General features: G+C 42.4%; 2 protein-coding genes across 32 annotated transcripts in view; one reads left to right on the top strand and one right to left on the bottom strand.

Moving 5' to 3' along the window:
• Ttc23 (tetratricopeptide repeat domain 23) overlaps positions 1-11648 on the bottom strand; it is an 83192-nt gene extending 71544 nt beyond the window's left edge. For 5 of the 26 annotated variants that reach the window (NM_001360653.1, NM_025905.3, NM_001168475.1 and 2 more), the window contains exon 1: positions 9234-9669. Coding sequence is in view for 5 of the 26 variants with exons in the window: in XM_017312249.2 (XP_017167738.1) it covers positions 5108-5156; positions 9234-9280 (96 nt within the window). In the remaining 21 variants the exon portion in view is untranslated. Of the gene's footprint in view, positions 1-1509; positions 1654-1673; positions 2744-5107; positions 5157-9233; positions 9794-11373 lie in introns of those variants that run through there. The other 21 variants (XM_030242910.1, XM_030242917.1, XM_017312251.2 and 18 more) reach the window with 12 other exon arrangements.
• Positions 11649-11742: 94 nt separating this feature from the next.
• Positions 11743-26922, top strand: part of Lrrc28 (leucine rich repeat containing 28) — a 131927-nt gene continuing 116747 nt past the window's right edge. For 4 of the 6 annotated variants that reach the window (NR_028144.1, NR_028143.1, NM_175124.5 and 1 more), the window contains exons 1-2: positions 11843-11901; positions 15739-15975. Coding sequence is in view for 3 of the 6 variants with exons in the window: in NM_175124.5 (NP_780333.3) it covers positions 15808-15975 (168 nt within the window). In the remaining 3 variants the exon portion in view is untranslated. Of the gene's footprint in view, positions 11902-15738; positions 15976-26922 lie in introns of all 6 variants that reach the window. The other 2 variants (XR_391360.4, XM_006541130.4) reach the window with 1 other exon arrangement.

Genomic DNA, 26922 nt, shown 5'->3' with positions numbered 1-26922 from the left:
TGGACCAACCAACACCCCATATATTGGGGCCCTAGAATTTATATACGCTCTCAAAAGTCCCCAGAATTCTAAGCGTCACACAACCACAACCTGCAGCTGGCAAAATCATGCCTCTGCACGAGGCAAACCAGAGTCAGCTGCCGTGGACCATCCGAGCAGCCCCAGACCTCACCTCTGGGATGAAAATAAATGCCCATTCCTTCTCCTGTGTTTTCTAAACAAAAATTCTCACTACACGGAATCCCAAATACGTACACATACTCACATCCAAGTACATACACAGAGTGTTCATAGGTTATATGTAACATGGATTTTTCTACTAAAATATTTTTGTCAAAAGTGAGCCATTATGATTAGAAGTCTCAAACAACTAGAAACAGAGCTACCATAAGATCCAGCTACACAACTCCTAGGCAGGCATATATCCAAAAGGCTCTATATCTTACTCCAGAAGAGGCTGGATATCCACGATTACTGTTGCTCTATTCAAAATAGCAAGGATTGTAGAGGGAATCAGCCTATATGTGTATCAAAAGAGGAATGGATAATTAAAATTCAGTACATGTACACGGTGGAATTGTATCCATTCACTAACAAAATTAAAATTATGAAACTTTCAGGAAAGTGGGTGGAACTGGAAATTATTATATGATCTGGGGTAATCTAGAATCCTTGAAGGTGGATGCTAGCTTTGAACTGTTAAATATCTGTATCTAGAAGGAAGTGGGCAAAGCTGGGGTATGTTGGGGTGGGGAAGAACCTTGGAGGGGGAGGGGAGGGGAGGGTAATAGAACATATGTGATACAAAAGTAGAAGCTGAAAAACGGGGTTGGGAAGGTACCTGGTGTGGGAGGGAGATGGGAGGGAGATGGGCGTGAGGGGAATCAACCAAACATGAGAATGCTTGTGAGGAAATCTGTTACTTCAGAAGCTAACTGAAACAAGCAAGCAAACAGGAATTCCACATCAAGATCTAGATTTCTGGGGTTTCTGTCTTTGAAACCTCAGACCATCTATCAACTTTACGACAATAGGCAGGCAGGGTAGAGAGGCAGCCTTCCCAGCACACCAGAGAACTAACTCTCTAGAGACCATTGGCTCCTGGGCATAGTAGAGTAGTCACCTGTGCGGTAGTTTTTCTTCCTGCGTAAGAGTAGATTTCTGTATTTGTACCTCTTCCCAAGAGAAAGGGATGGAGCAGACAGAGGGATGGGATTTTCCTGACCCAGGCCACTCATTTCCCAAGTTTCATCTAGGGCATGGTTGGCTATGGGGCCCAGTTACTTCACACACTACACCAGTTTGCGACTTGCCATCAACTGTAGCATGTATTCTAATCTCAGAGATGTTTAACTGCCGCAGGAAATGTGTGTTCCTGAAAGTTGCCATGCTACCTGTCTGACTTCTGAAAGGATTTGAATCTGTGACCTTGCTTTAAATGCACACTTTCAGTGTTTGCGCCATATAGGAACACCTTTTCTGTAAAGTCCTCTTCCTTAGTTCACTCACTTGGAGCTCCATGCTTATCATCAGCTGCTTTTCTTTTCTTTGTAACAGCCATAGCTGGGGTTTAGGATTTCATTAGAAATCAGCCCAGGCCCCAACACCACCTCCTCCTCCACAGCTTCAAAGGCCTCTCTCAGTCTGCACTCACAACTGCCAGTCAGACTTACCTAATCAATAGATGCTATGCCTTCTTCCAGACCTGCCTAGTAGAGTGCCGACACACAGAGGCCTTGGCTCACAATGAGAAGAGGCCTGATGTGGAAGACTGGGGTGATGTTAAAACACTGAATAGCTGCAAGATCAAAGGATCCCTTCATCTGCTTGGGTGGCAACTATGCAAGGTCAGGGATCTGGAGGTCCCCAATGTTCCAGCTGGTAACTTTTTGGTTGACTTGTGGGAAGGTGTAGGGGGCCTAAGGGAAAAGTGCAGAAACCCTCAGGGCAATGGCTCTTGGGAAATAATTATCATTATGGTGTCAGAGTATTAGCTAAGTAACCTGGCCCAGAGAAAGATAGGGCATTGGGAAATACCACAGAAAAACAGGGAGGACAGAGGCTAAGGAAAACGTAATTAATTCCACACTAACTCCAGAAACTAAACTAAGAATTTAAAATATTTACATAAACTTGGGTTTCAGGTCTAGAGCAGCTCCAGTGGCATCGTCTGCCAAGACGTAAAAGGAGGAAGCAAAGTCAACTCTGCAAACTGCAGAAAGGCACAGATGGGAGCTGCTTGAAAAGCACCACATGAAACCGGTCAGACGCATGAGACACAGCAAACCATTATCTTTCTCTAAGCGTATACCAAACTCAGATGTAGCAACATGGAGAAAGGTTATATACTGCGGTCTATTTAAAGAATGGGAAGTTGGGTTGACATATGAGCTATGCACCATAGTCACAGAGAAGAAAACCACCTCATTTAGATAGGGAGAGGAAAGATATTTCTTCTTTTTTCTATTTGTTTTTCTTTTATCTTTTTAAAAATGTGTGTGTGTGCGCGCACATGTGTGTATCTGGTGTTGTCCTGAATCACTTTCCACCTTAGTTTTTGAGACAGGATCTCTCATTGACTTCAGACTTGACTGGCTGGGCCAGCTGACCAATGAGCTTGCTCATGCAAAGAATTGCCCCGGCCCAGCTTTCCTATGAGTGCTGGGGATCTAAACTCAGGCGCTCATGCTTGCACAGAAAGCACCTTACCAACTGAGTAGTCTCTCTGTGTCTCTGCCCCCGCCCTCGATCCAGAGTCTTATTATGTAGCCCAGTCTGACTTCAACCATCCTCAAGCCTTGTATCTCCCAAGTACCGAGAAATCGAGCATCTGCCATCACTCCTGGCAAGCTACTGGCGACTGTCTCGAATGTTTTCCTCTTATGACAGGAAACAAGAAGAGGATGTTCTCTCAACACCTGTATTCAAGACTGTATTCCAATCAGGGTACGCAGGCAAGAGGGATAAAAGCATAAGGACCGAAAAGGGGAAAACGAGAGTTTATGATGGCATGATCCTGTCTGTAGACTCCTAGGGAACCCAGGGACGGTGAATAATACAACTCCTACTAGCCCCATGTTCAGTAAGTACAAAGGATAGATCAGAAGTAACTTACATTCCTTCTCTGTCCCATTGTTTCTACTCTCACTTTTTCTTACTTATACCATTTGTTTGTTTAAGACAACATCTCACTTCACATCCCTGGCCAGGCTGGAGTGAAATTTTGTCCGCCAGGCTGGCTTGAACTTGTATTGCTCCTCATTTCTGCCTCCCACGTGCTGGATTGCAGGTCTGCACCACCATGCCACTGGCTTGCCTCTGTTCCTCGCTCCATCATACATGGGGTATGTGCAGCTCTGTGTGCTCCTGGAGGCCAGAGGCCGACCTCAGACCTCCCGTCTCAGAGTTACTCACGTTGCTTTTCGTTGTTGTTTGTGTTGAGATAGGATCTTCTTCGTGGGACCTGAGTCTTGCCTCAGGTTCCTGAGCGCTACGACTACAGGTATGCCCCATTATGCCTGGCTTCAACATTATATTTTATATATGCTAACAATATATAACCTAAAAATGAAATTAAGGAAATATGGCTACAAACAATAGAAAAACAAACAAACAGACCCTTATGAGTAATTGTATAAGTAGAAACAAGTATAAGAATCTCATGGTTTGAATTTGAAAGGACTCTCATGGGATTGTATTTGAATGCTAGGTCCCCAAACTATGGAGCTGTTTTGAAGACTGGAGCTTTCATAAGGTAGAGGCATGGGTGGTAGAAGTAGGCCACCAAGGGGTGGTACTTTAAGGATGCAACCACCCTGGATTGCAGCCTTTTCCTCTGCCTCCTGTCTGTTGTCATGCGAAGAGTCCCTGCATGTTCCTGCTTCCTCTGCTGCAATGGACTGAGCCGCTGAGCCCAGCAAACAAGCCTCTTTTGTCTTTTAAGTGATTTCTGTCAGGTATTTAATTGTTGCACTGTGAAAGTAACTAATACAAGACATGTTCTGAAAACTAAGGAAGTTAAGGCAAGCTTAGATCCACGGAGAAACATCCGTGGATTAGAGGCATCATTGTCCTCACAGAGATCAGCACCTCTAAACAAGCCCTATCAAAATATTAATGGTCTTTTTTTCTTCCTATGCAGAAATGGAACATTTTGTGCTTAGATTCATATGGAAATGCAAGAAACTCAAACTAGACTAAGCAATCCTTAAAAAGGAAGAAAGCTAAGTAATTCATATTTAGAAATTTTAAAAGTTACTATTAATATAAAAACTATAAAAAGTCAGCCAGGCCTGGTAGCACGAGTCTATAAGAGTAAAACTCAGGAAGCTAAATCAGGCGGACCAGGAGTCCGTGCTCAGTCTGGACTGTATAATAAAATCCTGCCCCAAACAGACAAGCAAACGGACCAGGAAAGCCCAAAACGGAACAGAGGAGGCCCGAACAAACCCACAGTAACCAAACACTACTGGAGAAGCAAAATGTCACTTCCGAGTTCTCAAGCTGTCATGACCAGCATGTTGATTGCAGAAAAAAATTGCCCTAGATCCTTGACACTTGCTTGGGTCCTGCAATAGAGCCTATTATGTCCTCACCAGGTAAACAATGGCAATTATGTCAGATGATTATGTGAGTCACCCTGATCGTGGTAATCATTATATAAACTGCAAGAACAACAAACAAGCTATTGAGGAGGACACCAATAAACATGCCAAACTGGATGGGGACAACCCCACTCGGCCTCAATCCTACTCAAAGAACAACAAGCAACTAAGTAAAGCCAGGGGCAGGAGAACGCCCTCTCCACCAAGAGCACACCGACTGGTGGTCCAGAGCCACACAGTCAGCCCTGAAAACATGCAAATAAGTAACATATGGACTCGACAGGCTGTATTTAGAAATATGTGTGTATACACACACACACACACACACACACACAAGCATGTAATAACAAGTGATAGGCAAAGAGGCCATGCGAATGAAGGAGAGCAGCGAGGGGTAGGTATATGGGAAGGCTTTGCGGGAGAAAAGGCAAGGGAGAAATATTGTAATTAAAATACAATCTCAAAAAGAAACAACAGAAATTAAAAAAAAAAACAAAACCTACCTTGTACAACTTGTAGGATTTTAGTTTGTCTAACATGGTGCACTCGAAGCTGGGATAAAACAGAATAAAATGGCAAGGCACTGGCGTAAGGACTGACGGACAGGACAAGAAAAGAAGTCCGAAGTCAACTCTAACATACACGGCCACTCTTTTTTTTTCTTTTTTTTTTTTCAGCGATCAAACCCAGGGCCTTATGTACCCCCCAACACCCCCCCCAAAGGCACTAAGATACTTCACTGGTAGAAAGAAGTCTTTTCCACAAATGATGGATGCTGGGGAGCCACATGCAAAGAAGGTGGACCCTCAAGTAGGGCAGAGACCTAAATGCAAGAGCTCTAAGGCTCTGCCCAAACCCTGGAGTAAACCCCACGAGCTTGGAGTCCTCGAATACGGCTTCAAAGTACCAGCGGCAGAGGAAAAGGTGAAATAACTGCACTTCCCCAACATTGATATCTTGGTGCTTCAAAGTTAAATACGAAATTTAAAAGACAACCTAAAGGATGGGGGAATACGCAAAGAATATTTGCAATTCAATGACAATATGTTAACCCGACTGAAAATTAGACCAGTATCTAAATAGAGATTTTTTTTAAAAAAAATGTTCTGTTTTTAAATTTATTTACTTTTTTTTTTTATGTGCATCGATGCTTTGCCTGCATTTGTGTTTATACAAGAGTGTCAGATCTTGGAATTACAGACAGTTGTGAGTTGCCATGTAGGTGCTGGGATTTGAACTGAGCCTTCAGGAAGAGTGCCCTTAACTGCTCAGCCATCTCTCCAGCCCCTAGACAGTTTTGTTTTTTGAACAAGAAAAATATATGGATAGCCACGAAGCCCATATGGCTAATATCATTAGTCATTATCAAAATCACAAAGAGATACTAATTCATATTCACCAAATTTGGACAACAACAGTAGTAACAACAGCAATAAACCCAAATACAAGAAGGTGAGGATGTGGAGAAGTCGGAACTCTCACAGGCTACTGGTGAGAGTGGGAAGTGGTGCTGAGGTTGCCTTGGAGATCAGCTGGACACAGAGTCAGTACATGAGCCATCACTCATCTGCTTATAGGTAAATATAACGCAGCTGAAGGAGCATAGCATACAACAACTTGTACACATCTTCCTAGCAGTGTTAGCTATAGTAGCTGAATACTGAAGGCATTCCTAATGCCTGTGAACTCCCAAATGGATAGAAAGAATGTGGCATCGCCATATCATGGAGAATCCTGAGGAACACAGACTTTGTAATTGAATATCTATCTATCTATCTATCTATCTATCTATCTATCTATCTATCGGGAAGGTCCACAGACCTCGAAGCCTCAGAGCTCACAAATTACACTGTAGATGAGATTTCATGTCTTTTACATCAGCTCTCTTGTTTGGGATAGAGCCATCATCTCACTCCTTATGAAACTGAAGTGAAATGATATATTCACTAAAAATAGTATCTATAAATTTTAACGTGAAATTACAAATAGTAGGAACATTGCCATAGCAATTAAACTCCTACTAAGAAATTAAACATAGGACCTTGTGCATGCTACCACTGAGTAAAGTTTCTAGCCCTTAAAATTACATTTAGTTTAAAAGCCAAACTTACTGCATAAGTATCCTTTCACTACTTTTCTTGTTTTGCACATATGTTGTACCAAAATCCTCAGAGGAAAAGCTGTGAACAGCTGGAGGAAGCCAGGGCTGGGAAGGCCTGAACACAGCAACAAGCACAGTCACTCAGGTTAAAGGATGGAGTAGGTGGGGGGAGATGCCCATTCCACAGAGGAAAAGGCTGCATATCACAGGAATCTCAGCAGACTCTGAGAAAGCATGAGTGAGCTTTTCACTGTCACTGTCCACAGGTGGCACAGGTCATGTTTATTTTGTCACATTTCTTCTGTGTCTCTAACTTCTTGAAGGCTGTACTATTTAAGGGACTTAAGAGTATGTAACAGTTGGTAAGTATTGGAGACAGCCATGTGAGAAGGGACCTTGTCTCAGCGTTGTTTCTAACAGCTAGGATTTCCTCCTCCCCATTTTGAAATCACAGATGATATGTCAGCTTACTACAGAGACACCTGTGCACTAAAGCTGTTGGGGTACAAGAGCCAGGAATCAGCATAGTTGTCCATCAAAGACTGGACAAATAAGGAAAGCGTCTATGTATACAACACAGACTCATTCGGCTATGAAGGATAACGTTCTTTTTCAACTGCAGGAAAATGGATGGAACCAAAGAATGTGTTAAGAGAAATAAGCCAGTCTCAAAAAGGCAGATGTGAAATGTTCTGTCTTCTGTTTAGAAACCAGGAGGGAAAGAAGCATGAAAATAAACAGGGAATTTAGATATCTGGAGGGAGAAAGGGAGTGGGGGAGGAAATAAAAAAGAGGGATGAAAATGATTAAAGTATATTATTAGCCTCTGTGGAGATAGAAGGGAACCCCTTTTAAACTTTTTTTTTCTAATTAAAGGAAGAAAGAAAGTTTTTTCTTATTAAAACAAAGAAGGAACGAACGAACGAAAGAAAGAAAGAAAGAAAGAAAGAAAGAGAGAAAGAAGGAAAGAAGGAAAGAAAGAAAGAAAGAAAGAAAGAAAGATAGATAGATCTACCTATGGACATCTTAGAATGGGTGAGCTTCAGGCTCCAGAGTCCATTTGGTAGAAGGATAAAGATAATGTCGCTGAAGCACTTTGCCAGATTGCAGGAGATGGGCCTTCACTCTCTTTGCTTCTCAATGCTCAGCAGAGGTGCTGGGGTATCACGGCAGCTCACAGAGCAAGTGAAGTACTGAGTTTTGTCCCAGACACAGTTCGAGTGGCAATCCCTGTGGCGGATTTTCATTGTTTTGGGTTGGGGTTTGAAATTCCTTTAGTTGAGTGTAATCATGAAAAACACATTCAAAGAAAGAGCCAATTCAGTGGGAATAAGAATCTCCTTCAGTTTTACCTATGCGGCAACCACCACACCTGACAATATACACTCAGTGCTAAATGAAAACTTCCTGGTGCTTTTCAGATGCCCCAAGGGAATGCATCAGGATTTATGTAAACCAACGAAGGTAAATAAAGATCCTTAATCAAAATGTCTCAAGAGACTTGGCTATAGATCTGTACGACAATTGAGATTACTAAGCTCTGGCCTTTGCCCTGGCACAATCTTAAACTGCAATTTTCATATTGAAAACCCACAACTGAACTCCTTAATTCTAGTGACTGGTTCTTCATGTAAATTCCTGTGCTTTTTTTTTTTTTAAGTTATTTAAATAAAGCATTATTATCTTTTTAACCATGGTTTTCAATGAACCTCTTGCTGCAATCAGAGGCAGCTCTGTCAAGGCCGCAGCAGCCTTGTAGAGTGTTACTTCCCTCTCCTGTGCCTACTGCAAATCCAAGGGCTCTGAGCTCCTGATGCACGAAGCATCACAGGTTGAGAGATGGCTCAGTGGTTAAGAGCACTGACTGTTCTTCTGGAGGTCCTGAGTTCAAATCTCAGCAACCACATGGTGGCTCACGGCCATCTGTAATGGGGATCCGATTCTTTCCTCTGGGGTGTCTGAAGACAGCTACAGTGTACTTACATATAATGATAATAAAATCTTAAAAAAGAAGAAATATGTAGACTCTTTCATTGAAAGTCTCTGAGCCCCGTTTGTCCAGAGCCTTGGTGTGAACTTCTGGAGTTTTACTGTTTTATGTCCTCATAGGCAAATTAAGTGTGACAATATAAGAAACAGTTCTAATATATTCCCGAACTTTATATTTTAATATTAATTAAAGTACCTCTGAGAACATGAATACTGGATTTCTTTTTGGGAGAATTTATCCACTTGCTGATTCTGATATAGCATACACAAAATTAGGTTTTGCTTGGTCATAGGCAAATCCACTCCTTAATTTTCAACTTTACAAATATTTGCCCAATTTGAGTTCAAAGTCAACTGTAATTTTTCTTCTCTAAGCAGATGGCTTGCATATTAGGTCTGTTACAATGCACAGACCCAACTATCCATTTGATTAAAAAAACCAAAAATATGAAATGTCTAAATCCACATTAAAGCAACAAATAACGGCAAAGCACAACTTTTTTTGACGCAAAATATGATCCACAATTAATTTTACTTACCTTACAAAATTCCACTGATAACCTGGGAATTGCATTTCCACCTTCATTCTAAAGACAAAAGAGCTCTGATGCCTCTCCCTCCAGCCACGCTCAGCACCAGGTGTTTCCTCTGGTTTTCTTTGGACGTTCCTTTAAAACTAGCAAAACAAAACACCTGGAAAGTTTCCTTAAGGCTCAGTATCTGCAACTTTGTCGTAAAATCCTTTGTGAGTTTAGCGGTCCCATGGAGAGAGAGTCCTTTTCCTTTTCACAGTTCTCTTGAAAATCTGAGTTGCCAATTTGGCTCCCTCTGTATCAAGTTAAGGATTCTACAGCCTGATAACCACAGACAAGTCTAAACAGAGCAGTTTCGTCCTAAAAAAAACCCAGCATTTTTCCATAAAGCAACCCGGTACTTAACAAAACTCCAGGCCAAAGAAAGAATGATAGCTTCTTCACCAATAGGGAGTGGAGAAGAGAAGTTTGTCAAACTTTGTAATCCAATCCCTGGAAGCCAGAGGTGGGAATTTTAGATCAGGGGCAGCCTTTTCCTTGGAATTTTCTTAAAGTGGTATCGCTGACTTGTTGAAGTTAAAAGTTGCCAGAGATTGTAAAATAAATAAATAAATAAATAAATAAATAAATAAATATTTTAAAAAATCCATTTAGAGTCTTATTTTTTAAATATGTAAATTGATCTTCCGCAAAACAACTAAATTTCTAACAGTGGTCATACTATCAATATAGGAATTTTAACATCAATTTGGAGAGGGAGTAAAAGCTATTTTAACATGATTCACTTTTCATGAGCAAAATTTGGACCTCAATGTGCAAAATTAAGACAAAAACTAAGAAGCTGACTCCAGAAATGTTTTCTATTATTCCTTTTCTTGTGAACTCCAATTATTAGTATTATATATACATGTATATTGAAATCATAATTACATCGCTTCCCTTTTCTTCCCTTCTGACCAAGCCTCCCATGTAGCCCTCCTTTGCTCTCTTTCATATTCATGGCCTCTTTTTTCTTTAATTGTTGTTGTTAGTTGAGAGAGAGAGAGTTTTCAGGGCTGGCCATTTGGTATTGGTTAATCAGTTGATGTGCTTTTCCTGGGGGAATACTATTTCTCCTGAGCTCAGCATTCTTTAGTTACCTGTAGTGTCATATTATTTTTACTTACAGATAATTAGATAGATGGCTGGATAGTTAAAATAAGGATGCCTAACAAGAAGCCCCTATGCAAATTAACAAACATCCTTTTGTTTTTGTTTTGTCGAGCCAGGACTGATCAAAAGCTCATCAATTTTTTTTAAAGGACAAAGAATAAGGTTTTCTGTTTGTTTTTAAAAAGATGTATTTATTTTATGTATGTGCATACACTGTCTCTCTCTTCAGACAACCCAGAAGAAGGCATCCGAGTCCATCAGATTAATTAGATGGTTGCGAGACACCATGTGGTTGCTGGAAATTGAACTGAGGACCTCTGAAAGAGGAGTCAGTGCTCTTAACCCCTGGGCCATCTCTCCAACCCCCAAAGGGTAAGTCCTAATGGGGGGCGGGGGATGGATTTGAGACACCTCATGTACATAATGGGTTTCGTCAAACAATAGAGTTAAGTCTTAGAGGAAATTTTAAAGATCGAAAGTTGTTGCATCTCTGTGCACTGCATTTAAAAAAATGTTCACTTTTCTTCCCTGGTACTGGGGCTTGACCTGAGTGCCTCTACTGAGCTACGCACCTGCACCCTTTCTTTTTGAAATACTTGTGATTGGTTTCACCTACAGCCTCAGCCTTAGAGTAGCAGAGGCTTGCTGCATCAGAACAATCGGGTTTTTAGTCTTAAGGTATTCATCGACCGTCTACTTAGCCATACAGGAACTGCCAGGTTATTTCACCAAATTGTGATTGTCCTCAGTTATTTCTCACACTAGGGCCTGTTTCTTTTTAAATTTTTATTTACGAGGCAGTGCCTTCACGTAGCTGAGGCTGGCCTTTACTCCTGTCTCCACTTTCAGATCACTGGGATTCAGGCGTGCAGCACCATGCCTGCGCCACGCTTGTCTAAAGGTAGACACCACCTTCGGCAGCGATCAGTGAGCGTTCGGAGACATTAAATCCGGTGCTTAAGTTCTGCTTGTTGACTCCATTGACTTGCGTTACCTAAGCCCGACGGCTTCTGTTTAAGTCAGACTGGCGGTGGAACAGTAGCCGGAATGGCTGATCGAACAGATGCAAGGCTACACAGGGCGATGCCAGGGATTTAATCGCTCGACGTCGAGTTTGACTGTTGGCAGCGGAATGAATGTGTGACTAAAAGAACTGACTGGAGACGCTGAGGCTGGCGCCATCTAAACAACCCACCTAAACGCTAACGCAGTACACCCACTTTCTGAACACCCAGCTCCAAGCCGGAGCCGGAAGCCAGGACGCTAGAGGAAGTCGCGCTCTCAGCCAATAAGCGTCTGGTTCTGAAAATGACTCTCTCATCCCGCCTATTGTAGGACAGCGAGAACTGAGGCGAACTATCGCGAGGTTTCGTTGCCCTGGCCCCCTTCTTCCCCGAACCCTACTCCAGTTAGCCAGGCCCGCCTCTCCGCAGGCTCCGCCCCGTAGCCCCGCCCTCCCTGTGTTTTTAGACTGCCTACCAGCGCAGCCTGAGCCGCTGAGTGCCGGTCAGCGGGCGCCGAGGTGAGTGTCCGGTCTCCAGGCTCACAGGTCGAAGCCGCTGGCTCGACTCCCCGTGGGGACGCTTCATCCCCGTCGCCACAGAAGCGCCTGGGCCTCTGGGAGAGGAACAGTGGGTTGTCCGGCCTTGGATCCCCACCGCTGCCGTGTCCTCCATGGCCCCTGGTACCAGAGTATCCCGGTATCATCATCTGAGTCCCTGCCCCTGGGCTCCCTGCTTCCGAATTCTTACGACCTTTAGACTCGAACTAACTCGGGCAAAACCAAGACGTCTGGTAGTTTTTCTCCTGGAGAAAACAGCCTTTTACAGATGTTTGTAGTATGCAGTTTGTCTCTGATCTCCAGTGTTAGAGAGCCGGCTTGTGTATTCCGTCAAATTAAGTACTGGGAAGTCAGTTATGGGCTACTCTTTAAAATACCTGTACTTAAAATGGGGATATACTTGAGAGATTATTGTGTTTCTCCTGAGAAGACTGGTGTTGGACTTTCAGAAAACTGAAGGAGCAAATGTATCTAGTCAATACCCGTTACATTATTTACAGTAACCGTGGGCAGGGGGTGACGTTTTGAAAGGGCCAGGAGAACTTAAAAAGGCTGTATTGCCAGTGAGTGCATATTGGGAAGCCAAGAGTACGTTCATCTTTGGAAGCTTTTGGATTTCATTTGCATACACGTAATTTCCGAGTTTGTACGAAGATGCATTTCAGCAGAGCCTAATGATGCTTTTGAAGTAACCGGTGCCAGGTGGAACATTCAGAGAGAGCCATCTGGCTACAGGGAGTGAAGATTTTGAATATGGTTTTTTAGTTTGCAAAAGGGAAACTTTCTTGTGTGTAATCTTTGGCTGTTTTATAAGAATGACACAATGGCTACATTTTATAATTGTAAAAGGCTGCGTTATAGGAAAGGTGGTGCCCAGACTTTGGAGTTAGGACCACCTGCATTTCGGTTGTAGCAAAGTACCTCATCTGTAAAGTGGATTAATGTCTGCTGTGCTGCTTGGCTGTGAAGAATAAGATATTTATGACAGCGAGTTTAAATTGTCTGTGAGTGATCTCAATGGGTAGATTAAAAAAAATCAACCTTGGAACAGTTACTCTGATTTCATCCACTTATTAGCTGTTTGAAAGCTAAAAGTATTTTAGAAACTGTATTATGCAGGCATGCAGAAATGAAGAAACTAACATTCCTCTGGATTTAGGGTTTTACAGACTCTCATCTAAATTGTCCGTAAACAGGTGTGCATATCTATCTAGATCTATAGACATATAATATAAAACAAATAGTAAAAACTGAACAACTGGCTTGCTCTGAGAGAGAGCCAAGGAAATAAATAGTTTGGGATAGGGAGGTGAGTTTAATGTTGAAACCTGCAAGACGAGAGAGGCATTTCCAGCCTAAGAGGAGAGCAGCAACTTCTTGGAGAAGTTTGGTAGCTCCCGGGATTAAGAGAGGTCAGGAACTTGGTGAATGCCACAGAGGAAGCTGGACAGGCAGGTTGGGCCCGATGGTCAAGGAAGCTTTGTAAGGCTTTGCTTTTCTCAATAAGGAGTTGCTAAAGGATTTGTTTAGTAAGACGTACCTGAGAGGAAGAGGTGCAATTATGAGTGTGTTTTCAGAGGCCCATTGCTGTGATTGATACGTAGGGAGTGATGCAAGTGGACATGTGGAGGCCAGGGGCACAGCTAGCCAAGGCAGGAGATGGCGGTGGCTTATGGGTTGGGCAGCTGGAGAGAGATGGCTGGAACTGAGATGTATTTGGAAAGAGAGACCCTGGCCTTGATTGAAGAAACTGTGATGGACAGGAGGTTATCCTTTTCTGACTCCCAGCTGCGCTGCTGTGTGGCTAGAAGGGTGCTTCCCCCACATTTGCTGAGACAGGAAAACCTGGTGATGAGCTCTGACAGCTGTTGGGAAGGTATGACATTGGCCATGCCGTAAGACATCAAAGAACCACTCCCGCTTACTCAGTGCATAGTTGTATGACATTGGGGATGCTGTAAGACATCTAAACCACTCCCCGTACTCAGTGCATTAATTACCCTTCTGGAGTAATTGTTCTGGCTTTGTCTCCATACAAAAGCATTGATGGGACCAGTATAGCCAGTGCTATAGTTCCCTTCACTTTATATAAAGACCCCTGGTAGCCGGGCGTGGTGGCGCACACCTTTAATCCCAGCACTCAGGAGGCAGAGGCAGGCGGATTTCTGAGTTCGAGGCCAGCCTGGTCTACAAAGTGAGTTCCAGGACAGCCAGGGCTATACAGAGAAACCCTGTCTCGAAAAACCAAAATAAAATAAAGTAAAGATGCCTGGCAATAAAGTGAGGAAGGAAGTAGCTGGAACAAGTATGGGGAAGTATTAGATTCTTAGGTTGATCTGGGGCTGTTAACTGAACACTCCATAGAATACTCTTAAGTAAAATGGCAGCTGCTGACATCTGAGCTAAGAAATGACTTTGAAAATGATAAAAATTAACCCCAAAGTTATAAAATCCTGTTCATTGAAAGCCTTCATATGACTGTTCATTGAGAATTATTGTCTTGAAATGAATAAAATAATTGAAATTGCTCTTTACTTTTTCTCAATAAAAAACTAGAAGGGATGTCTAGAAAAAAGATTGACTTTTTGAGCAATTTTGTTGTTGTGTACTTTCATGTCCTTAATGTTTTCTGAAACCTTGTGCTTCATGGTTAAGAACCCACACGAGGCCTGGGTCAGATCTTTGTTTTGAATTCCTTAGGAACCATTCCACCTTTGACAAGTTCTGGAAGCCCTGAATCTGTTTCCTCACGTGTTACTAAAGAAGTTTGTCTGTCCTCATGTGTTAACAGTGAAGCTTGTCCATCTATGCCTAGGAAGATGTCAGATGTAGCTTCGTTGTCAATTTAACCAACATATTAACTGCTATGTTACATGAGTTACCTGAGGCCCAAAGATTTATAATGGAATCATAGAGGGTTCCTGTTCCCAGTGCAGTATTTTGGACTGGTGACTTTTGACCACTTTCTTTGCTATTTCTGATTATCTGCAAAGCTGTAAAGAAAAGACTAAAAAAGATAAAAGAAATGAAAATGTGGAATATTTGACAATATTTAGATAGTAGGAAGTTAGGGAATTGAGCTGCTAGTGACATAAGTGGAAAAATATATGTTTGAATGTTCGAGGTAAGTAAAATACAAAATGAAGCAGCTCAAGATGAAAATGGGGCCTGCTGTATTTTTTAACACCTCTTTCTTTGGTCATGCTGTGCAATTTGTCTCTGGGCTCTGGGGATGCGGAGCAGATGTTAGAGAGCTTTCTGAGCATGCTCTGAGCCTTGGGTTTGATCTCAGTGCTGCAGAAACAAAGAGGTGTGACTTACAACTGGAATCCTAGCACTCTTGGAGGCAGAGACAGGATCAGGAGTTTAGAGCCTTCCTTGGCTCCATAGCAAGTTCTAGGCTACCCTTGGGTACATGAGAAACCTGTCTTTAAAAACACAAAGCCAGAAATTGATCTCTGTTCGAATAAAGAGTCCTATGTTAAATCCAAAAGAGTTTTTACCCAGTAAGGTCTATTTCTATTAAGTAGTAAATACTGCTTAATCAGACTTCTCTATTATTTTAATGTCCTAAATATGTGCATAAATTTTAGTCGTCACAAAAGGTGGTAGAAAATACATATATGTGTATGTGCGTGTATATATATATACATATATATATATATACACACACATATATATATATATGTACATACACATGCACACACACACTGTTGTCTCCTAGCTCTGTAGGATTACAGGTTTACATGCACTGCTTGTAAGAAATTCTAATGACTTTTTTTTTTGTCCTCTTTGTAGAATTGGACCAAATGGACCAGTTTTGACAAGATGTAGTGCGACAGCACTTCCGGTTGGACATGTTCAGTCATGGCATCCGAAATCTGTAAGACGATCTCTGTGGCCAGGCTTGAAAAGCACAAGAATTTGTTCTTAAATTACAGGAATCTGCACCATTTTCCACTGGAGTTGCTGAAGGATGAGGGGCTGCAGCACCTGGAGAGGCTCTATATGAAAAGGAACTCCCTCACAACCTTGGTAGGTATTAGAGGGCATTAATACCATTTATAAATGTGGTCCTGATGGAGATATGTTTCGTGCATCCATGCTATTTAGATCAAGGAGTTACAGATGCAGCAGTGGAGACGTTCAGGGGGGCTCTCGGTATTTGCACATTCATTACTGGAGTTCATCCAGTTAGGCTACAGAACGGATATGCAGGAAAGTGACCTTATTCTGGTATACCACTGAGAAGATTAGTCCGTCTTCAGTCAGCAAGCACGTCTCTCAGGGTCTGTGCTTCTGCTGTGTGTTAAAGTGGCCTGGGTCAAAAATACATAAGGAGAAGGCCAACAAGTCTGCCCGAGCTGTAGGCAGTAAAAAGAGAATGATTTGATGATCAAAGTATTAGTAGATATTTGCGAAGTTTAAGAAAGCCTTTGGGTATTAACAAAACAGAACCTTCTTTAGGATTTCCTAGTTGAAAATCGGGGACCTTGCATGGAGGTGTCATACGGTTTGGTCCCCACCAAAGTTGGCTGCTGAAGCAACATTTGATTCACTTTGTTCTAAGAGCACAAGCTTGTCATTATAGCCTGTTCTATGTAAAATAAACCATTTCAGTTTGAGAAGAGAGTGTTCTCACTGGAATTTATTCCCACTGCTTATTATAAATGTCCCCATCTTAAGTGACTTTGTGGCCTTTTGTGGTTATCATTTACCTGGTTGGAATTTCATGCTTGAATTTGTGACTTATATTAGCCTGTTCTTTCTTTGTAACCGAACCTTTCTATATTTTGAACTTAACCAAGTATCTGGAAAGTTCGTCATACTAGTTTTATATTTATGGCATGTGTTCTTAACAGTCTTACACAGCTGGAATTGCTTTATCAGGGAACAAAGAGTTGTGTCTTATAGTGTTTGACATATTGGTACTATAGGAGGTTGAATACTTAGGTTTTTTCTTTTCTTTTTTCTAGCTATGTTTTTAAACTTGAAAATAAAAATGTCTTATCTACACTCTGACTAGTCCTTTATGAATATACATATGCTACTGTGTGACGTGAGATCATACTTTCCTCAAGTTTTCTAGTCATTGGGAAGAAGTGGTGTAAGAGGTTTGATCAAGGGTGACAGCTCCAATTTGCCCACTTGTATAAAAGTCTGTGCAGAAGTATTCAGGAGCAGGATACTGCCTATCAGCAGAGGCCTGATGGACTAGTCCTTTCAGGGAAATAAACTTCCCCTACAGAAGTTAAGTAGTTGGTCTTCTCTAAATTTCTGTCAGTTTTCAGTTTAGGAAAATAGTTTGGTATCTATCACACAATTTGGACATACATAGGTGGCTCATTGCACATACCTAATTGAAAATTGTTTTTAGTTGGTGTACAGAGTGAGGATTCCATTAGAACATGCCCATTGCATAGCACTGCCTTGCTCATTTTCCTCTCCCCCTGTCCTCCTCTCCCTCTCTTTCCTCCTTCCCCTCTCTTTTCTCCTCCCCCTCTCCTTCCTGCTCTTCCCTCTCCCTCCCTCTCTCCTCTCTCCTTTCCCACCCTTCCTGTCTCCATCCACCTTCCCATAGCATGCATTCCAAGCTCACACTCTGACCCTTTCCGTCTGTGAGGGTTAAATTCTTGCAGGTGTTTGTACTCAGAGTTGCATCGTTTTCTCTTAGCAATTAATGTTGGTGTGCATCAGATACCTTTATGAGGTTCCTGAGCTACGGAATGCTGACTACATCTCCTAGCATGCTGAGAGTCAGCAGGCATCCTAGAGCTGTGCTAGCCCCTGGCTGGACCAGCTATAAAGCAGGGTTTTAGGTGTTTGGGGTTTAAGTTTGTGGAACTTGATCAGCAACTGTAGAGCTGCTGTGCTGCTGGCCAGCATTGTTAGTCATGTAGGCTGACAAGTGCATTATGAATTCATTGGCCTTTGTTGCTTGGAGACCTGCCAGTCATTTGTTTTCATGTCTCATTCTTCCCTGGTACAATTCTTTTTTTTTTTTTTCCATTGTGTTAAATGTCCTATTCTACTCTTTCCTACTTCCCACCCCTCACCATGAGAAGCCGCTTCCCGAGAAGTAGTAACCGTGTGCAGCCCCTACCCCTCTCCCTTGTGCACTTCATGTTATTTGATTTAGCACAGTGGCTTTTATTTGTAGGATGATAGTGTGTCATGTCTTCAGAATCTGGGGGAAGCCAGTATTTCCTTAATTATTAAACAGGAAAAAAAGCCTGAGAACTTAATGGAATAGACCTTTCCACTTAAAACCTTTTATTTGTATTTATTCTATGTTGAATTTGTTCCTGTGCCGTAAGTTCCTTCTGTGGGACATCTTTCTCCTTGCAGCCTCCCACTCCAGCTCAGGAACAACGCTTTCCTGTCCAGTGAGGACCAGCGTGGTAGGGGAGCTCATTGTGTGTGTGTGTGTGTGTGTGTGTGTGTGTGTATGTATGTATGTGTGAGAGAGAGAGAGAGAGAGAGAGACAGACAGACAGACAGGCAGACTTACTAGAATGGCTTACATGCTGTGATCTAAATAGTTTAACAATGACTATCTCCCAACAGAAAGGCCAAGAGTCCAGTAGTTGTTCATCCATAAGACTGGATGACTTAGCAGTCCCGATCTAGGGCTGGAGTACCAGGAGAGTCCTGAGAGCTGCCAGCTTTCAGTCCAGGTTGGATTTTGAAGAAACAGGCTCTACTACCATTGAAGGAATGGCTCAAGGTAGTTGTTCTCAGGCCAGTGAGGGCGAGGGCAAGCAGAGAGAAAACATAAGCTTCCTTCCATTCTTTTATGTGGTCTCCCCCCAGAAAATGCGGCCCAGATTTGGGGTAGATCTTCTGACTTCAATTGATCTGGATTTAGGGAGGGTCTCCCACCTCAAATAATCCAACTAAGAAAAATCCCTTACAAGTGCACCCAACTACTTTGGTTTTAAATACTTTGAAATGTAGTTAAGATGACAGATAGGACTAGCCATCATACATGGCTTAATTTGACTGTGAGCTCTGTAAATCTGGCAGTGAGTCTTGGGTACTTTGAATATCTGAATATGTGTGACTAGATAGTCTGCATCTAGCTTTAAACTTCATGTTACTCTCTTTGTTGCTGCAAACCTTCAACACTGTTTTTAGGCCATCAGCCCTGCATCCATCCCACTGCTTGACTGGACACACCTGTAGACTACACCACTGTACTTCAGAAGGGCACACATTCCTTTTTTAAAGTGACGTCTTTCAGATATTTGGTGGATCTTTCCATAACCTTGATGACCTGGTCAATTTGACTGTTCATAAAGTGAACACAAGGATTTGAACCTCTGGACTTGCATTTTTTTTAGGGTTTTCTGAGATGAGAGTAGGTTTTTAGATGGCCATGGACCACGGTGCCTCTCTGCCATTGCCTGGTCCCGCTGCTCCATGGAAGTGCTTCTCTTTGATGTGGCTGATAGTGGCCTGTCTGGCTTGGGGCTCCAGGTTGTCAGTGCTGCCTGTCCCTCTGCATGGGGCACTAATGCCTCTGGAAAGGACCGGTGGCCCTGGAGCCCAGATCCCAGGGCGTGGACACACAGACCTCTGAGTCCGGTGTCCCTTAATCCAGCAATGATGGAGAACTGTGTTCTTCATTTTCCCACCTCCACTCCCCAAAAGCTTGGCCAACTTTCTAATGTCAAATATGATAGCTGTCACGAAGCCAGAAACATTAGCTGGGCAGCTTTCATGCAGCAGAGATTACTCCTCATGCTCTTGAATATGGAGTTCCAGGGTCAAGGTGCTGTGGTGAGGGCCAGCTTGCTTCTGTATAGATGGTGCCTTCTTACTGTCTCCTCGTGTAGTTGGATGATGAGGGATCTTCCTTGGACCTCTTTATATAAGCGTACTTATCCCATTCATGCTGGCTCTGTTTTCATAACCTATCACTTCCCAAAGGCCCTAGGTCCTAATACCATGCATGATCTTGGGGACGAGGACTTCAGCATGAATTTTAGGTTAGATGCAGCATTCAAACTGCAGCACCTTCCATTCCCTTGCTTTTATTTCTATAACTCTACTATATTTCTTTGTTTTTTCCTTTCTTAATAATAAAAACAGATTCATCGTCTATATAATTTGCTTCAAATTCTTTTTTTTTCTTTAATATTCTAGGTTAGTAGATAGAATTGACTTTGTGCATGGATACACTTACGTTTAGGAGGTTCTCAGGCAGATAAAGGGATGACTGCTGGGGCAAAAGGTAGATAAGTTTATTTTAAAATACTTTGCAGTAGTATTCCATCATATAGTGTTATCTTTATTTGTATATAGGAAATTGTTCAACTTTTTTTCAATGTAATATGAGCTGATTTATGTAGGAACCCAATTATATAATTAAGGGGTGAATACAAGAATAGTTAGGGGTGAGCATATTAGTCCTATGACATCATTACTTGGGAGGCTGAGGTAGGAGGGTCATGCATTTGGGGTCAGACTGTATAGAAAGACCCTATTTCAAATCCAAACCAAATCAAACCAAAATAAAACCAGAACTATACAAGACAAAAGTAGATAGGAAACATTATGATTTTGGGCAGTAAAATTTACATTAGAAAATATTTTAAAGAACTTTTCTGTAAATGTCATAGTTTCTGGCATTAGAATTCTTGATCCCCAGTTGGTGGCCCTGGTTGAAAGAGACTTGGGCCTTGAGGACTGGGGAAATGTCCTTGTTGTCAGGAAAGTACTTGTTGGATAAGCATGAAGGCCCAAGTTCCTGTTGCCAGCACTGATGTAAAAGGTATGGGTGACATGACCTGTAATTCCAGCACTCTGGGGAGGTGATTCAGGAGCTGTGGACTGCTGCCCCGGGGTTAGAGGTGAGATGTCGAGAATCAGTGCTGCAAGCTCCTTTAATACCCTTCACCCACACCCCATTGGTCCCAAGAAAGCAGCTCTTCTGAACAGCAGTTCCTGATTGGCTGGTATTGTCTGTGTCAGCAGTCCTTGGTTTCTCAGGCAGTCCTCAATTAGGTCCTCCTGCAGAAGATGCCTTTGCAGCTGCGCGGTCCCTGGTGTTTCTGCAGAAGCGGACACTAGCTGAATGAGTAAGCTCCAGGTTCAGTGAAAGATCCTGTCAAAAACATACGTTGAAGAGTAACTGAGGAAGCCTCTGACCTCTACACATGTGAGCACTTGTGCCATCCATGAACATGTGTACACATACATATCACACACACAAAATTAGTATTTACTGTTAAAGATTCTTAATATCTCTTTTTAGAGACTATGAGAAGACATTTTAACTCACTCTGGGAGTGGAAATTGACTTGACCTATTTTTGATGTTTTAGATCCTGTCTAGTAAAATTGTATACACAATAGTTAAACAAATCAGAAACAAGGATATTCATCATACCTGGGGAGTGTGATGAACACTTGTTTTCATACATGTCCATTATTATGTTGGTTAAAACTTAACAGCTAACTTCTTTGAGTCTTTACCGAGGCATTCACCTGACAACAAATGCCAAACATTGTTCTAAGCATTTTGCATGTGTTCTTAGATCCTGAAAACAGTGCTTTGATGCAGGCACTGCCATTACCCCGCATTATAGATGAATAAAGGCAGTGAAAAGGACTCTGGTTGTAGATGACTGGAGAGTGTGAAGGAGAGAGAGGGTGGGAGCTGAAGACGATCCTCAAGTGTTAATAGTGGGAAAAGATGGACCAGTATATCTGATTATTATATTTTCTTTTTAAATATTTTACAAAGTAAAGATAGCTGGCATATAGATTGTAAATATTTTGATTTATATTGGTGGTGACTATACTTATGTAGTCATGATGGCTCCTTTGTAGCTTGTGACTGGGTTAGGGTGAGAAAAGTTGATAGCTAAGGGACTCACACACTTATTTCTCCTTGTCCCTCACAGGTTGCATATTCCTTATCCAAAATGCTTGGAACCAGAAGAAGTTTTTGGTTTTAGATAGTTTCTTCGGATTATTTGTATATACATAGTTAAGTTTTGGAGAGAGACTCGAGTCTGGTTGCATAGTTTGTATTTTATGCATCCCTCGTGCACACAGCCTGAAGTTGATTGTGTGCTTTATGCACAGAGCAGCTGAGAGAGGTTGTACTGTATCCCATCAGAGGGCAGGTCTGACCTTTCCACCTGTGGCTTTGTGTTGGCGCTCAGAGGTTTTAGGTCAGGCTTTTTGGATTAGATGCTCTGCCTAGAGAAGTCACATCAACACGTGAGGCAGGAGTGGCGGGAAGAAGGGGCTAAGTGTGCCTCCTTTTGCGTTCTCATGAGGAGTTCTTGTGGCTCATCAGCCTGTTGGACCCACAAGACTTGAGCTGCTGCTCCAGTATGGGCTCTGCAGTCACCCATGTGACTGTGGGTGCTCTCGCTCGCTATAAAATCATCTGAATTGTTTTTGGATTGAATACATGGAAATAGGTAAGTCTGTCACATGGTCAAGTTTTTTAGTGGTCCGTTTGTTTTTAAAACAGGATCTTGAAATGTACTCCAGGCTGGCTTTGAACTTGTGCTTTCTTCTTGCTCCAGCCTCCCAAGTGCTGCGAGTATAGACATTAAGCTGCCACGCACAACATGTAACCCCCACATTCATGTAACACATAGACACATTCATGGTGACCAGTGTCTAGGGAAATTGGCTTGAGCAGTTGGGTACGTAATTTCCAGTTACACAATGTCTACCTTGCAGTAAGGGCAGTCTTAGATGATCAAAGTCCAGTCCTGGTCAAAGGTGCCTCACAAGGCTGCAGCTCCATGGTGAAGTCAGGTCCTGGCATCCATGGTTTGTTTATTTTTAAAGAAAAAATTTTGAGACAGGGTTTCTCTGCATAGCCCTGACTGTTCTAGCACTCACTCTGTAGATAAGGCTGGCTTTGAACTCATATCTGACTGCCTCTACCTCCTGAGTGCTGGGATTAATGGTGTACAGCACTGCTGCCCAACCTCTATTCATTTTAATGCAAGGTTTTTTTTTTGAGAATTTAAACATATATATATGTTGTAGTAAAAATTAATCAGGGGTTTCGACCCCACCTTGGATCATATAGTTCTCAGATAAAAGATACAAAACCTTTATATTTATAATAAGCCTTAATATCAGTAGAGCTGGGCACATGTTAACCCTCTGAGCTATTTTGTCTACTTCCCTGTCAGTGACCCCGAGATAAGACTGGCCATGTTGACCGGAGCCTCTTCTACTTTGACTGGCCCTCATGGCCAGTTCTCATGACTCCTTACCCCATGGCGTCGTCTCTCTCTTCACTCTGCTGCTCCTTGTTTGTGCTTCAGACCCCAAGCCCTGGAACTAAAGCCCCACCTCCCTCTCCTCTGCCCAGCTAAAGGCTGTCGGCATCTTTGTTCAATAGTTTAAATTAAGGAGCAAGGTTACATAGCATGAGATCTGTTATGTGAGGATTTCCTCATCCCTCAGGCAACCGGATCTTGGGGCAGTATTTACCATTACAGTGCATAGAAGCAGACCAAACCTCAACATGTGTCTGTTGTAGTTACATCATTTATTCCTGCCCTCCCATCCCTTCCAGCATCTTGTCCGTCCCTGTTTCCTCTGATACTCTCAACCTTGTCTGTATTTACTCTGTACATCCATCTACCAACACACGTATAGAGTATTGCTCATGTTACATGCATTTAGAGCTGACGACCTCTTGGGATTGTATAACCTATTGGGGGCTCATCTCTGCAGAAAGCTTATTCTTTCTCACTCAGCAGCCTGGAGTTCTAGATTCTTTACATCCGTACCAACATTGATATTTTCCATTTTGTTGTTGTTGTTGGCATAGCTGTCCTAGTAGTTATGAAGTGATACTTCATTGTGGGTTTGATATGCACTTCCTGGAGGCTGATGACATAAAGCAGCATTTATCTATTGTGTTAGTTGACTTTTTATTACTATAGCAAATTCCTGGATAAGCAGCTTAGAAAAGGTATTTTGGCTTGTGGTTTTAAAGGTTCCAGTCCACCATGGAGTAAGCTGTTCCTCTGTGGCTGGAAAGCAACAGTAGAAAAAATGGGAGACGGGGAGGAGGAAGGCAGGGACTCAGATCCCCTCAAGTTGACATCCCCTGTGACTTAAAGGCTCACTGTCTCCAGATAGCAGCACCCTGAGAGCCAAGCCTTTAAGGAGCTTTGAGATCCATCTCTAGCAGATTTTTAAAAAAATTTTATCATTAGTCCATCTTTCAGTAACTTTTTTTGTTACTGGGTTACAATAGTTTTTATGTTCTGGGTGCTGGATCCTTATCTGATGTGTGTTTTGTAAATATTTCTTTCAGTCTGTACATTGTCTTTTATTTATAATGTCCTTTTCTGTACAAATGGTCTTAGTTATGATCATCTTTTCTCCTGTGGCAGCATTGCTTTTGTATAGCATCTGTGAACCCATTGCCAAATCCAATAGTAAGGCGATTTATTCCCTTTTAAATAATTTGTGTTCATTTTATGCATGTGGGTGTTTTGTCTGCAGTTATGTCTCTGCACCTCATGCATGCAGTACCTGTGGAGGCCAGAAGAGGGCATTGGATCCCGTGAGACAGGAGTTACAGATGGTTGTGGGCCAACATGTGGGTACTGGGAATTGAACCTGGGTCGTCTGGAAGGGCAGCCAATGTGCTCAACTGCCAAGCCATCTCTCTAGTCTAGCACCGCATGCTTATGTTTTAGATAAGTGATGATAACTGCTCTAAGAGCCAAAACGTGGGATGTGTTATTAGATGTGGGTTGCAGCAGGTGCTGAACCTTGGGTCCTAGTAGCTTTTAGCCACAGGTATTTCTTATTCCGGATGAATGCAAACAGTTGCAGATTATTTGAGTGCTCTGGCTTGCGGTGTTTTCCCTCACGGGTGAACCCTCACAAAGCTGTTACCATCTTAGAGTCGCTGTGGAGCATGTGAGTTCTTGTGAGAGAGCAGGAGTTAGGCTTCTGGGAGGTAGACAAACAGGGAGCAGGGTTATGGCTAAGTGATAAAGGAGACAGATTTCCAAAATGGCCAGCTTTTCCTTATCCTCCCGATTAAGACAAAAGCCTGACAGCTTTAAACAAAGCCTTGTAAGCTTTTGTCTCCTAGAAGCCCCCCTGCTGACGGACTGGCTCAAGGCCTATCAGGACAAGTCACACGACAGTTGTAGGCCAACCAACCAACTTCTCTTTGTTCAAACTGACCAACCTTAAGGGAAGAGCAATTCTTCAAAGACTTAACCCCAACCCTTGAAGAGAGTGATTCCAACCCTTGAGAAGAGAGTGATTCCAGCCCTTGAGAAGAGAGTGGGTTTTTGAGAAGAGAGTGGGTTTTTGAGAAGAGAGTGGGTTTTTGAGAAGAGAGTGGGTTTTTGAGAAGAGAGTGGGTTTTTGAGAAGAGAGTGGGTTTTTGAGAAGAGAGTGGGTTTTTGAGAAGAGAGTGGGTTTTTGAGAAGAGAGTGGGTTTTTGAGAAGAGAGTGGGTTTTTGGCTTTGTGAGTGTTCTGTCCACTTCCTAGGGGCCGTTTTCTGTGTGTTTCTGCTGGAAGCCTGTGTTCTCCCTCACCCCCCTTAAATGCCTTTCTTCGGCTGCTAATTCTGTCTGTTGCTGCTGGCCGTGTTTGAGATGATCCTGCCTAGCTCAGGATTGTGCCTGCCGTTTCTTTAATTGGCAGGGGAGAAAAACAAAATAAAACAGCAAGCAAACAAAACCCCAGAGCCTAACGAAGACCCCCTAGACTGTATCACATCTGCCCTGGTTTCTGAGGGAAAGGCGTGGGAAGGGCAGTGTCTACCACAGAATGTCACAGACCTGTTGTGTTTATAACATACATGAAATTCTTGTCCCAAGTTATAAACATTTAAACATTTTCACATTTAAGGGGAGTTTGAAAGCAACATTTTATGCCAGCATGAGAAACATGTTAAAGTTTATTTTTGTATTAGTTATGAAAAAAATTATTGATGTAACTGTTCATGGGATTTCTATTTTCCATGTACTGAAAATGTGGGATTAGAAAGAAGGGCGTGATACCACAGAGCACCAATAGGGGTCAGTCATGACCTGCTCAACAAATAGACACTGTTTCCTAGAACCAGCAGGGGTCAGTCATGGCCTGCTCAACAGACAACTGTTTTCTAGGTTGAGAGATGGATTTACTTGTTTTGTATTTCCAAAAGGCAGCATCCTCATGAACTACGGTCTTCTCAAAAGTTAGTGTACCTGTTTTTACATATAAATACAGTGTGTTTCACTTGTCAGTCAGCTCACACTGACACATGTCAGTAGCAGAAGTATAGTTTCAGTGTTTTATATATAGCTCTAACTCAAAAAAGCAAAACTTACCAAGCAGCTTACCATGGAATGCTATCTGATAGTCATGTAATAGACCAGATCCAGTGTCGCTAGTCCAGCAGATGAAGCTGGTGAGGGCCTGAGCCTTTCTCCCCTGCCCTGCTCTGTGCTTTAACGGGAGCATGCTGATTGAGCTCTTTGCCTTACAGTTCTCTGGTTTTGCTAGGTATGCCCATAAATGGAAGCATGTGTCGTTACTAGGAAAGATACCAATACTAAAAGACCATTCCAGGGATTTGTGACATCCGAAGAAACATGTTTGAATGCATACTGAGTGAGGGTTCACAGCTTGTACCACTTAAATGTTTAAGTAGGTCTGTCAGCAGTGAGATCTCAAAACTTCAGTCGTTTCACAATCTCTATGTTCAGTAATGCAGCTTATGGCAAAAGGGCATGTCCATATATACATAAGCAGTTAGACTGTACCTGTATGCATGTATGAAGTTGTTACTTTCTTATCTAAAATAAAACCAGTGGATTTCCATTCTGTTTAGGGTTTCAAAAAAAATTTATGCCTTAGAATAAAATATAAGCCCATGTATTAGTCATGTCTCTTATCATGGTGGCCTGTCTTTTCCACCTCTCAAACTGGGCCTTGCTTCCTGAGGCTGCACAATCTTCCCCAAAGAGCACCACC

This window comes from Mus musculus, chromosome 7, assembly GCF_000001635.26.
Source record: "Mus musculus strain C57BL/6J chromosome 7, GRCm38.p6 C57BL/6J".
Classification (NCBI taxonomy): Eukaryota; Metazoa; Chordata; class Mammalia; order Rodentia; family Muridae; genus Mus; species Mus musculus.
Note: the sequence above shows the minus strand (reverse complement) of the source record. Positions and strands in the feature narration are given on the sequence as shown.